Consider the following 13467-nt stretch of genomic DNA (forward strand, 5'->3'; position numbering starts at 1 on the left):
GAAATACTTTAGCCAAAAATCCGAAGCCCTCTTTAGCTAAACAAAGATTGTGCATGACTGAGAAGAGGCTCAGATCTGTTGATGTAAGTTCACCCTTTAATAAATGCGCTCAGGTGCTGAGAGCGTTGCACAGAGTGAGACTTCTGTAGCCAGTTTGAAAGCCAGAGACGAAAAAGAAAACACACGGACGTAGCAATTTATCGATGACGGCAATGTTAAGTTAATTTCCATTTATCGTTCGATTAATTGACTTATTGACTAACATCTCGGGTTCACAGAGGGCTGGAGCCTATTCCAGCTGCACTCTGGCGGAATCCATTTAATGACCCGTGGAAATCCTGGAGGTCACATGTCAAAAACCAGCACCGGTTCATTATGAACTATGAGACAAAATTTACAATCAATCTTTTAATTTTGTGTCCAAAATTTAGGAGTCTTCATGCCTTAAATCAGTAACTTTCGGCCATGTTAACACTCATGCTCAAAAATGCAACAGCAAATGTATTATTTTTCTCTGCAGCTACAAATTTTAAAACAGGCCTACCATGGACCACAAAGTGAAAAATCAAAAAGATGCAGAAGGCTTAGATTTTTTTTTGTAAACAAAGGCTAAAAAAAGTAATGTTTATATATTGAAATACAAAGTTTCGTGTTATTAGTTATTCATATTGCAGGTATTTCTTTACATTGTGCCTTTTTGCTTTATTTTTCTGCATCTTTGCTGCGTTCTCATTTCATTGTATTTCTGATGTATCGATTTCCATTTCATTTTGTCCCCCAAGATGGCACCACTTTACTGGCAGCTGGAGCTCTGTGCAGTCTTTTTTGTGAGGTTTCGCTCTTGTTTTCATGTAGGTTTCACTGTTTTCATGTGGGTTTTTTGCCTTTTGGTTTTGGCACGTTTGTGACTTCTGCGATGCATGTTGGTGCTTTTTTTGTAAATTTTTTTGAATATGCCTCGGGGGAGTCCTTTGCCCATGGCCATGTTTGCAACGGAGACCAACTGCTGAACTAGCATTGAGCGTCGGGATGGATGAGCTTCACGAAACCCTGGCGAAAATGAGCATGTCTCCCTGGGCAGATTCTCGCTCATTTTCTCAAAGGCATGTTAGGACCCCTACCCACTGAGTCAAACTCAGAAGTGCCTCTTGGTCACATGATTACAACTCAAAAACAAAAATACACCAATATCAACTAAAAGACTACTATAACATCAGTAACAGTGTTCTGGTTAAAAAGGCACCGTATTAAAGAATTACCTGCAGAATCACAGACTTTCTCAGAGAGTTCTATGCGAGCGTATCGGTTCCCGTCTCCTCGCTCCTGCCCAGTAACGCAGTAGCCTGCTGTTTTACGCATCTTCTTATTCCAAGTCACAGACATATTGACTGGGAGCTAGACAAGGAAACATGAGTCATTCACTGCATTACCCAAGCTGTTATACACATGGATGCATTTTTTAAAAAGATTAAACATTACTTCATTGTCAAACACGCTGCTGTTGTACATCTGGTATAGTTTGCTGGTGAGCTCTTCCTTGTGTTTTTTAAAATGACGACAATATCTGGAGCACGGGTTTATCAGGGACTCCAGGAAGCAACCTGGGGTTTTGCACATTGCTAACCTGGAAGAAGAAAAAAAAAGAAAAAAGGGTCAGGCACAGAAAAGCCTTGCTTGATAGATGCTAAATACAGTATGCTTCAACAATCTAAAAAACAAAGTGCACCTGCTGACGGGGCCCTGTCTGGGTTCTGTTTGACTGACAGTCAAGGTGGTGCTTTTCGCTGGAGTCCTTGCATCAAGAGGTTGTTCACCTAAGGATCTGGCAATCCTCGGTTGGGCTGGTACCTTCACAGGTGGGTCCTGGCTGCATTCTGTATTCAACAACAAAGCTACTTTAATCTCTGAGTATTTTTCATTATATTAGACTGTGTATAAATACGCCATATTCAAAAACACATTGTTAGTCCACTTTATCCTCCACAACACTGGTCCACTTGGGGGAGAAAAATCTGACATCCTATGCAAGAGCTGGATCACTAATCCTGCCTTTAAAAAGATCATGCTTAGTTTTGACACTGTGAAGGCAGGGATTAATTAAATGTCCCTGGTTATACAAAAATGACCTTTAAATGTTATAACCGTAATACCAGTATGATCTAACATTAGGAATACACTATTGTGGGACCTTCAACAATATGTTCATGAATGTCGTTAGTAGTTAACTTTACTGTATCATACTGAAGCTGTTTCTAACATTTTACCCCTTGGAACCACCTCATTAACTAAGGTGTCTGTTAAGATAATGTCATTATGACATGACAAAATAAAACACATTTCAAACTAAAAGGAAAATCTGGGCTGGCACCTTTGTTCGTCATAGGAGAACACGAAGAGCCTGTGGATGTGTTCTTTTTAAGTCTCTCAAGTAGGGATCTGAACTCATCTTCCGAACTGGATGAGTCATCCAGCTTGGAAGGAATGAAAAGCGTATGCTTGGGAGATGCTGCAGGATGGGGGGAAGGCTGAGGAAAAACGAAGGAGGGTGCAGGGAGCAAAAACGGTGACTGTGGGCTGTTCTTCTGGTCATGAAGCATTGCATTTCTGCCAGGTTTAGGCAGAGAACATGGCGTTTTGTGGCGAGACCTCCAAGTGCTCTTGATGACAATATTGTCCTCATCATCATCACTGTCACTAATGAAAACCGAGAGGCCACACTGAGACAGTGACAAAGGTTTCTTGAAAGCATCTAATGTGGCCGGAGTGTTGTTCTTCTTAGGTCCTGCAGAATAAGCATGGTATGTGTTACTTTGTGATAAAAAGCAATGCCAATTCCATAATTAGGAATACCTTTACATGATGATTTTGTCAATATGAAGTCATCATCTGATGAGTAATCATCCACAATGAATTTTTTAAGGCTTTGGGATACACACAAATAAGAGGACTTTGGAAAAACACAGTTACATCAACAGCATGAATACATTTGGATGGCAAGTTAAACAATTACCTGTCCTCACTCTCTGACAGTTTTTTCGGTTTGGCCGTTGGCGTTTTCACACGTTGCAGGACTTGATATGCACAGAAAGATGAGCTTAATGTCACACAGAATTCATTCATCAATTTGTCTTATTTAACAAAACACTATACTCCTACAATTTAAAGGCCTACTGAAATGCGATTTTCTTATTTAAACGGGGATAGCAGGTCCATTCTGTGTCATACTTGATCATTTCGCGATATCGCCATATTTTTGCTGAAAGGATTTAGTAGAGAACATTGACGATAAAGTTAGCAACTTTTGGTCGCTGATAAAAAAGCCTTGCCTGTACCGGAAGTAGCAGACGATATGTGCGTGACATCACAGGTTGTGGAGCTCGTCACATCCGCACATTGTTTACAATCATGGCCACCAGCAGCGAGAGCGATTCGGACCGAGAAAGCGACGATTCCCCATTAATTTGAGCGAGGATGAAAGATTTGTGGATGAGGAAAGTAAGAGTGAAGGACTAGAGGGCAGTGGGAGCGATTCAGATAGGGAAGATGCTGTGAGAGGCGGGTGGGACCTGATATTCAGCTGGAAATGACTAAAACAGTAAATAAACACAAGACATATATATACTCTATTAGCCACAACACAACCAGGCTTATATTTAATATGCCACAAATTAATCCCGCATAACAAACACCTCCCCCCTCCCGTCCATATAACCCGCCAATACAACTCAAACACCTGCACAACACACTCAATCCCACAGCCCAAAGTACCGTTCACCTCCCCAAGTTCATACAGCACATATATTTCCCCAAAGTCCCCAAAGTTACGTACGCGACATGCACATAGCGGCACGCACGTACGGGCAAGCGATCAAATGTTTGGAAGCCGCAGCTGCGTACTCACCGTACCGCGTCTGCGTATCCAACTCAAAGTCCTCCTGGTAAGAGTCTCTGTTGTCCCAGTTCTCCACAGGCCAATGGTAAAGCTTGACTGTCATCTTTCGGGAATGTAAACAATGAAACACCGGCTGTGTTATCCGGCACAACAGTCAGGGGGTGTATTCTACGGCGGGGGTGCGTTATCCGGCACAACACCTGCCGCAATACACCGCTTCCCACCTACAGCTTTCTTCTTTGCTGTCTCCATTGTTCATTGAACAAATTGCAAAAGATTCATCAACACAGATGTCCAGAACACTGTGAAATTTTGCGATGAAAACAGACGACTTAATAGCTGGCCACCATGCTGTCCCAAAATGTCCTCTACAATCCGTGACGTCACGCGCAGGCGTCATCATACCGAGACGTTTTCAGCAGGATATTTCTCGCAAAATTTAAAATTGCACTTTAGTAAGCTAACCCTAACATGTGTTGCAATGTTAAGATTTCATCATTGATATATAAACTATCAGACTGCGTGGTCGGTAGTAGTGGGTTTCAGTAGGCCTTTAATAAGATACAATAGAAGAGTTGCATCAACAATGCTGGCTTTATAGAAATAATTATTTTAATTTGACTATTTATTATTATGGTTTTGTTTAAAAGGTGTGCACCAACAATGTTTAGCGTACCAGCGTGTGGTCCACCCTGCACAGGCTCAAGTCTCAATCACACAGCCACACATGCACACTGTTTGACAGATCGAGCAGCGCTAGCCACTGAGGCAAAAGCCCTGGGCAGTAAACTCTCTGTCCAGCGCAGCTCTGAAGGCGTAGGGGACAGAGGTCTCCACAACGTACTGTCACGCTATCTGGCATCTGTTACAGTTGCACCATATTGTAGCGTCGTTGGCAAACACTTTCCTGTTCGCATCATTCCTTGCTGCGTATACAAATTTAAGTAGCTGTTATGATGTCAAACTCGTTTTCATTGAGGGCCACATCACAGTTATGGCTGCCATCAGAGGGCCGCTTGTAATCGCGAATAATGTATGAATTTGCCTTTGGATTTCATTATTAATTATATAGTGTTAAGTAGACTGTCGATTTTACAATAAAAATTTTACATTCACAAAATTGTACTAAAAAAATAGCGTTTTTTCAATTTTTTACAACATTTTACAGTAAATGGAAACACAGTACCACTGTTTTTGGGGGGGTTTTACGGGAAAAAGCTGGCAGCTTAGTTGCCAGAATGTTTGTGTTAAGTTGACATTGGTTTTTACAAAATTATATTGTTAACGGAAAAACAGTACAAGTTTTTTTTGTTTTGTTCTGGCAACTCAGCTGCCAGTTTTTCTACCATAAAAACAAATGTATCATTCTTCCATTTACAGTAATACACCGTTAAAAACAAGATTTGACAGTAAAAATACAATTTTAACGCAATTGTTTTTTTTTTTCAATTTACAGTAATATGCTGTAAAGAACACCGTAAAATGTATTGTAATTTTTATTAATTTGATGGGTAGTTTGCTGTAAAATCATAAGTCAAGCAGATATTCAAGTATTTATTTTTATTTAGACAAAAATGTTTGGAAAGTATGATAATATACTGTAATATTTATTGCAATATTGGATACTATTAAAGTTTAAAAAGGTATGCAATTTCAAGCAGTACATATATTTTTTGTCAAAATGAAAAAATCAATTACATTTAGTGAAAAAATATTAAGTACTTCATTGACACATATCATTTCCAGATGTTTGCGGGCCAGATCTAGCCCCCGGGCCTTGAGTTTCACACCTGTGGTCTAGTGTATTTGTTGCGCTAAATTGCCTTTTGTATGTTTTCCCCAATTTCGAAACTGTCCCTCCGTATGTTAATGTAATCTTTTTGATTATGTGCATGTTTAATTGGTGTTCTGAGTCATGACACGCCTGTCAATTCCCCTTCTGAGCAACACTAGTAAGTCATGGTTTCTTATTACTATTACAATAAGGAGTACTCCCTTCAAAACAAACAAAAGTGCCTCTGACCAGTCTCTTGTTGGCCCAAGATTGTCACAAAAATATTTACAAAATTATGAGCAATTTTAGGAGGCTTGTAGGGATTAAGGTTGGCTGTGTGATCATCTGCAACTACTGTACATACTTGTGTTAAAATTGACTTTTTATTGAAATCCTTGCATTGGATATCACAAATGAATGTATTGCACTACAGTACAAAGAGAAAACTCACATTTTTCAAAATCGCTGTCATCGTCGGAATTCACAGTGGGAACACTGGCACTGTAAAGAAATGACATGTTGGTGAGGTATCATGCAACGGTCAGAATAAAGAAGGAATAACACACAAATGTATTTACACCGGTGTGCTCTAGTGTCCTACCTGTCTTTCTTCACAGTGCTGCATGGTTTCTTTGAAATAGGTTTAGCTTTTGGAGTAGCCTGGCTCACACGAACTAAAGTGTGAACAAGTTTAGTGCACAAAACAGTGTTGATGCAATCTTCAACACATTATGCACAAGCAAGTAAACTCACATTTGTCAAAATTGCCACTGTCATCATCCAAATCCACAGTACGAATATCGGAACTGTATAGGAAGAACATCGTGGTTTTCACATGTTGGTGAGGTTACAACTGTCTTAATAAAGAATAATGCACATATTTACATTTTGCTATATTTTCCTACCTGTCTGTCTTCACAACATGGCATGGTTTCTTTGAGGCGGCTTTAGGTTTTGGAGTAGCCCGGCTCACCAGGACTAAGGAGTGAACAAGTTTAGTGCACAAAACAGTGTTGATGCAATCTGCAACACAATATGCATGAGCAAGTTAACTCACTTTTGTCAAATTTCTCACTGTCATCATCCAAATTCACAATAGGAACATTGGAACTGTGAAGGAATAACATGTTGGTGAGGCATCATGCAACTGTCATAATAAAGAAGGAATAACACACGTATTTACATTGTGCTCTCGTGTCCTACCTGTCGGTCTTTACAACACTGCGTGGTTTCTTTGAGGTAGCTTTAGATTTTGGAGTAGCCTGGCTCACGAGAACTGAGTGAAAATATTAGAAAATAAATCATCCTCATATCACCCTTGTAATACCTTTCAAAAGTATAAATTCTTAAGTTTTGAACATTTAGTTTCAAATAGCAAAGTCTTACATGGGTTAGCACAAGCTCCACTAAAGGATTTTATGAGACAAAAAGCAGCGAGTCTCCAATTAGACTGACCAGGCCAGAGCCACTGCTAGAGGGGGCGGTGAGATACCGCCTAGGCGTTCCACATGTTTATTTATTTATAGATTTTTTATTTTTTTTTAAAAGGGAGTACAGTATTTTTTGGAGTATAAGTCGCTCCGGAGTATAAGTCGCACCGGCCAAAAATGCATAATAAAGAAGGAAAAAAACATATAAGTTGCACTGGAGTATAAGTCGCATTTTTGGGGGAAATGTATTTGATAAAAGCCAACACCAAGAATAGACATTTGAAAGGCAATTTAAAATAAATAAAGAATAGTGAACAACAGGCTGAATAAGTGTACGTTATATGAGGCATAAATAACCAACTGAGAACGTGCCTGCTATGTTAACGTAACATATTATGGTAAGAGTCATTCAAATAACTATAACATATAGAACATGCTATACATTTACCAAACAATCTGTCACTCCTAATCGCTAAATCCCATGAAATCTTATACGTCTAGTCTCTTACGTGAATGAGCTAAATAATATTATTTGATATTTTACGGTAATGTGTTAAATAATTTCACACATAAGTCGCTCCTGAGTATAAGTCGCACCCCCGGCCAAAGTATAAAAAAACTGCGACTTATAGTCCGAAAAATACGGTACACAGTGGAACACTTTACCGCTTTCTGTCAGATGTCCCAGCTTTGCAAGTTTTAAAGGCAATTTGAAAATGCGGCTCAGGACAAACCAGAGTTGTTACCGTGTTTAAATATGTCAATATTCTGATGCTTACAGAATAAAAGTTATGTATTAATATTTGGTGAAACATTTCTTACATAGATACACTTATGTATGCTATTTTGGTGCAATATATGCATATACACACCTGTTAATGCTAACTACTTCTGCAATAGGGTTATGTGCAATAATACTAGTACTTGAACTTATATACAATCATTTTGCACACTTTTTCATCTGTTTTAAGCACTCTTTTACTACAAGTTTACAGCTACAGTTTCCATTTTTAAGATCTAAAAAAAATATCTGGGAATGTCTGGTGGGCTAGATTGAAAAGCTTAATGGGCCGCATGCGGCCCCCGGGCCTTAATTTGCCCAGGTCTGCCCTAGAGGGACAGGATGGATGTTCATTATCTGTGCATTGTCCAATGTAACAAATAAAGTAACACGTTTAGAGCGGCACCTGGGGATAGGTTGATTGGTAACACTAAATTGGCCCTAGTGTGTGAATGTGAGTGTGAATGTTGTCTGTCTATCTGTGTTGGCCCTGCGATGAGGTGGCGACTTGTCCAGGGTGTACGCCGCCTTCTGTCCGAATGCAGCTGAGATAGGCTCCAGCACCCCCCGCGATCCCAGAAGGGACATGCGGTAGAAAATGGATGGATGGACATTTAGGGCAGTGTTTTTCAACCATTTTTTGCGTTGAAAAAATCTGGATGCACACCACCAGCAGAAATCGTTAAAAAACGAAAGTCAGTTGACAGTAAAAAGTTGTCGTAATTGTTGGATATGAATTCAAACCATAACCAAGCATGCATCACTATAGCACTTGTCTCAAAGTAGGTCTACTGTCACAACCTGTCACATCCCGCCGTGACTTATTTTGAGTTTTTCAGTGTTTTCCTGTGTGTAGTGTCTTAGTTCTTGTCTTGCGCTCCTATTTTGGTGTTGATTGTCATGTCATGTACGGATGTACTTTGTGGAAGCCGTCTGCTCCACACGCTGTAAGTCTTTGCTGTCGTCCAGCATTCTGTTTTTGTTTACTTCGTAGTCAGTTCAGTTTTAGTTTCTTTCTGCATAGCTTTCCCTAAACTTCTATGCCTTTTCTTAGGGTCGCTAACCTTTTGTTTATTTTTGGTTTAAGCATCAGACACCTTTTTACCTGCACGCTGCTTCCCGCTGTTTCCGACATCTACAAAGCAATTAGCTACCACCTACTGGTATGGAAGAGTATTACACAGTCACTCCGCCGAGCTCCAGGCAGCACCGACACTCAACAACAGCACATAATTTGCAGACTATTATTACTGGTTTGCAAAAAATATTTTTAACCCAAATGGAGGAAAATCTGTGCACACGCGGGCTGGAGTATTAAAATCATGGCATTAAAACTAAAAAATGAAGTCAACTTCAACTTGTTTTCTTTGTCTTACTTTCGCCAAAAATAGAACAAACACATTCTGAAAATATTACAATAAAAATGTAGAAAAAAATACAGGCTGTGGCCAGTCTGTCGGTTCTAATACTAATCAAATATCATCCATTCATTCATTCAATTCATTCGCGTGCCGGATTTGGCCCGATAGCGCCTTTGACACATAGGCGGTAGATCATCGCTAATTTACATTGGATTTGCCATAAACATGCTAGCGATTAGCATTATCAATTTTACATGGCGACCTCTAAATTTGGTAATGAAAATTACAACTAAGGTACAGTATTTTTCGGACTATAAGTCGCAGTTTTTTTCATAGTGTGGCCGGGGGTGCGACTTATACTCAGGAGCGACTTATGTGCGAAATTATTAACACATTACTGTAAAATATCAAATAATATCATTCACGTAAGAGACTAGACGTATAAGATTACATCGGATTTAGCGATTAGGAGTGACAGATTGTTTGGTAAACGTATACCATGTTCTATATCAGTGGTTCTTAACCTTGTTGGAGGTACCGAACCCCATCAGTTTCATATGCGCATTCACCGAACCCTTCTTTAGTGAAAAATAAAATGTTGTTTTTTTTCAAATTCAAGACAAAGTTATATGTTTTTGGTAACACTTTAGTATGGGGAACATATTCTAAGTAACAAAGACTTAATTTAGAGCAGCGTTTCTCAAAGTGTGGGGCGCGCCCCACTGGTGAGGAATAGAGACATGACAGGTGGGGCGCGAGGAACGGGAGGAAATTTCACTTTCCTTTTTTTAATTATATTCTTAGATTTTTTTTTTTTTACTATGCTTTCATTTTCTATACACACTGTAAATCACTTTGTGATTCGGTATGTGGAATCCGCTATATAAATAAATGTAAATTACTTATTTTTCCTGTAGGCTTTACATTTCTAGGTAGGAGCGAAAGTTTGACAGACATAGCAACAGTAACTAATGGGGGCGGGGCTAAGCGGAAGCTTTGTGAATGGCGAGTCACTGTGCGAGGATTTGCTGTTTTGCAAATACATAAAAAATAGAGCCACTGCTGATGAGCTGTTCAAGATAATGGGCAGTTTCCTCAAAGAACACGACCTTAAATGGGAAAACTGTGTGGGCTTTTGCTCTGATGGCGCACAGACCATGGCAAAGTGAAGAAACGGGCTGCAGGCTCTAATAAAGAGGGTTGCGCCAAATGCGCATTGGACACACTGTGTGTCATTCACCGGGAAGCACTCGCGTCAAGCCAGCTCGGCCCCGAACTCAATGAGGTTTTAACAGTGGCAGTGTCAAGCCTGCAACCCCGATTTGAAAAGCTGTGCAGTGCAAAACAGGCTCATTGCAGCCACTAATGCTGGAGTACTGTAAAACTCATGTTCACTTGCAGGGGCGCCGAAAAGGGGGGGGTAAAGGAGACGGATTCTAGGGGCCCATGATGGAGGGGGGCCCAGAGAGGCCCCTAATGATGATGAAATTATAATACAGAAAAAATAATGACACTAAGTTATTAACTAACATATAATCACACATGTTTTATTTTCCATGTCCTGGTAACAATACCTTTATTTGTTTTGGAAGCATCAACACCTGCAGGGCCCTCCCTTCCCCCCTCTATTTACGTAAAATGGTTCAGTCCGACTGGATCAGCTGCAGGTAGAGCACAGGCGATTTGTCCCAGACAGCGCCACAGCGGGCAAAGCGGAGGAGACAGCAGTATGCCTCAAAAATCAGGTAGCCAAAAAAGAAATGAAAATAAAATAAGAGAGGAGAAGGAGTTGAAGGGTCGACAATTTGTCACCCAATATTTCCCAAAAAAAGGTGGGTTTGTTAGTTGTGGTGGAAAGTTATGCATATTAACTTTGTCCCTGTCTGTGGTAATAAGCTAGCTCACTTTTCTCACCATGTTAGCTCAAGAAAACTCTGGATTTTTACATTTTACTGCTATATTAGTTAAATAATCAATCCAGTCAAACATTTATCAAGCTGTTCTTATTCAATAATAGTTGATCTCCCCTCTGTCAAAATGATGCCTCATTCTGAACAGAGTCAAGTGCACCAGCACCAGCAGCAGTCTGTCAGCCCCCAAGTCCCCCTGCCCCTGAATCAGCCCCAGTGCCCCCACATGAGGAAAGAGGTGAGCAGCTGTGTGTGTTGAAATAATAATAATAATAATATAATACAAAATATAATACATTTTACTACAGTCTCAAGAATCAGTGGTGCAGCAAATAAATGACTCAAAATTAATTCCATTGTATTCAGAATACCATTAAAATGCATAATTGTATGTAAAATAGCATAAAAAAATGTTGCCGCTGTATTGGGGGCCCTGTAAAGATTATTTTCATGGGGCCCAAAATCCCTAGCGGCGCCCCTGTTCACTGGCCCTGTCTTGCCAAAATGCATAGCTCCTCCTTTTTTTTTTGCAAAGATTGCAAAGTGGCACTTTTATTTTATTTATTTTTGAACTTGATGCAAGTTATTTGATTTATTATTGAACTTGATGCAAGTTATACCACAGCTGCACAGTTATTTTATTTATTATTGAACTTGATGTTATTTTATGTTATTGAGTTTGAATGTATACAACTTGATGTTACTTGATGTTCAATAAATTTGAAAATGTTAAGCTTGGCATTAGCGTTCTGTTGGGGCGATGGGGGCAGGTGGGGCTTGAAAACTCCCCCTTGTCCAAAGTGGGGGATGACAAAAAAAGTTTGAGAACCACTGATTTAGAGTTATTTGGTTAGGGTTAGGGTCAGGGTTATAATAAGGCCATGCCGAATAAGGCATTAATAAGTACTTTATAATGACTAGTTAAGAGCCAATATGTTGCTAATTTGCATGTTAATAAGCAACTAATTAATGGTGAGTATGTTCCCCATACTAAAGTGTTGCCATGTTTTATTACTGGTGCACAAAATGAACCGTGCATGAACATCACCTTGTTCAAACAACAAAACCAACACAGTGCATAAACTCACAACAAATTACACACCTGCAAATCAGTGTGACTTCTGCTGTTGCCGTATCCGTAATACGCCAATAGGGAGAAGTTTTTATTCACACGATGAGTCGGGTGTGTTTTGACCTCCACCGAACCCCTAGGGTTCGATCGAACCCAGGTTAAGAACCACTGTTCTATATGTTATAGTTATTTGAATGACTCTTACCATAATATGTTACGTTAACATACCAGGCACGTTCTCAGTTGGTTATTTATGCCTCATATAACGTACACTTATTCAGCCTGTTGTTCACTATTCTTTATTTATTTTGAATTGCCTTTCAATTGTCTATTCTTGGTGTTGGGTTTTATCAAATAAATTTCCCCCCAAAATGCGACTTATACTCCAGTGCGACTTATATATGTTTTTTTCTTTCTTTATTATGCATTTTGGGCCGGTGCGACTTATACTCCGGAGCGACTTCCATCCATCCATTTTCTACCACTTAATTTATACTCCAAAAAATATGGTAGGTGAAATTAGATTATCTCCCACGGCACATTAGACTGTGTTTCACGGCACAGTGGTTGAAAAACACTGATTTAAAGCACAACACAGTGTTGATGCAATCTGCAACACATTATGCACCGGCAAGTTAACTCACATTTGTCAAATTCGTCATCGCTGGACTCCGTTAAGACCTTGCTTGTACATTTGTCGCCCTGGTTCTCTTTGTCGTCATCATCAAATCGAGGATGAACATGGGATATTGACCAATTCACAGCAGGATAGCCACTTGGGATGTTGTGACGTTTCTTTCCAACTGAATTCATCAGCTACAAAAAAGAAACACACAAACATGAAATCAAACCTGCTAGCAGAGCAAATAGAAGTGTCAAATGCATTATAACAAACCTTCTTCTCTGCTATGTCCAGTGCATTGTCACCAATCCACCCCATCTTTTGGGAAACTCGCTCAAATAAGCTGCGGGTTTCATCGTTCATATTGTTTCCTCTGAAATGTATTAAAACTATTTAAATCTCCTCCTCAATTGATTGATTGATTGAGGCTTTTATTAGTAGACTGCACAGTACAGTACATATTCCGTACAATTGACCACTAAATGGTAACACCCGAATACGTTTTTCAACGTGTTTAAGTCGGGGTCCACGTTAATCAATTCATGGTAGCCATAAACTAAATCAGAAACGTTTTAAATGCATACGAAGAAGTCTAATTAGAAATATAATGGCGTCAACAAGAGCA

The 13467-nt window shown here is 39.7% G+C and overlaps 1 protein-coding gene across 1 annotated transcript in view; it reads right to left on the minus strand.

Moving 5' to 3' along the window:
* The window catches only part of LOC133649061 (sterol-4-alpha-carboxylate 3-dehydrogenase, decarboxylating-like), a 39124-nt gene that overhangs the window by 25389 nt on the left and 268 nt on the right, over positions 1–13467 (minus strand). Inside the window, exons 2-15 of the mRNA XM_062045819.1 lie at positions 13116–13215; positions 12865–13036; positions 6870–6942; positions 6724–6776; positions 6572–6644; positions 6420–6472; positions 6268–6340; positions 6118–6167; positions 3011–3071; positions 2851–2921; positions 2369–2782; positions 1727–1874; positions 1480–1624; positions 1260–1395 (exon numbers count right to left, since the gene is read on the minus strand). Of these exons, the coding sequence (XP_061901803.1) occupies positions 1260–1395; positions 1480–1624; positions 1727–1874; positions 2369–2782; positions 2851–2921; positions 3011–3071; positions 6118–6167; positions 6268–6340; positions 6420–6472; positions 6572–6644; positions 6724–6776; positions 6870–6942; positions 12865–13036; positions 13116–13205 (1612 nt within the window). The 5' untranslated portion in view covers positions 13206–13215. The remainder of the gene's footprint in view (positions 1–1259; positions 1396–1479; positions 1625–1726; positions 1875–2368; positions 2783–2850; positions 2922–3010; positions 3072–6117; positions 6168–6267; positions 6341–6419; positions 6473–6571; positions 6645–6723; positions 6777–6869; positions 6943–12864; positions 13037–13115; positions 13216–13467) is intronic.

This window comes from Entelurus aequoreus, linkage group LG04 (genome assembly GCF_033978785.1).
Source record: "Entelurus aequoreus isolate RoL-2023_Sb linkage group LG04, RoL_Eaeq_v1.1, whole genome shotgun sequence".
Lineage (NCBI taxonomy): Eukaryota > Metazoa > Chordata > Actinopteri > Syngnathiformes > Syngnathidae > Entelurus > Entelurus aequoreus.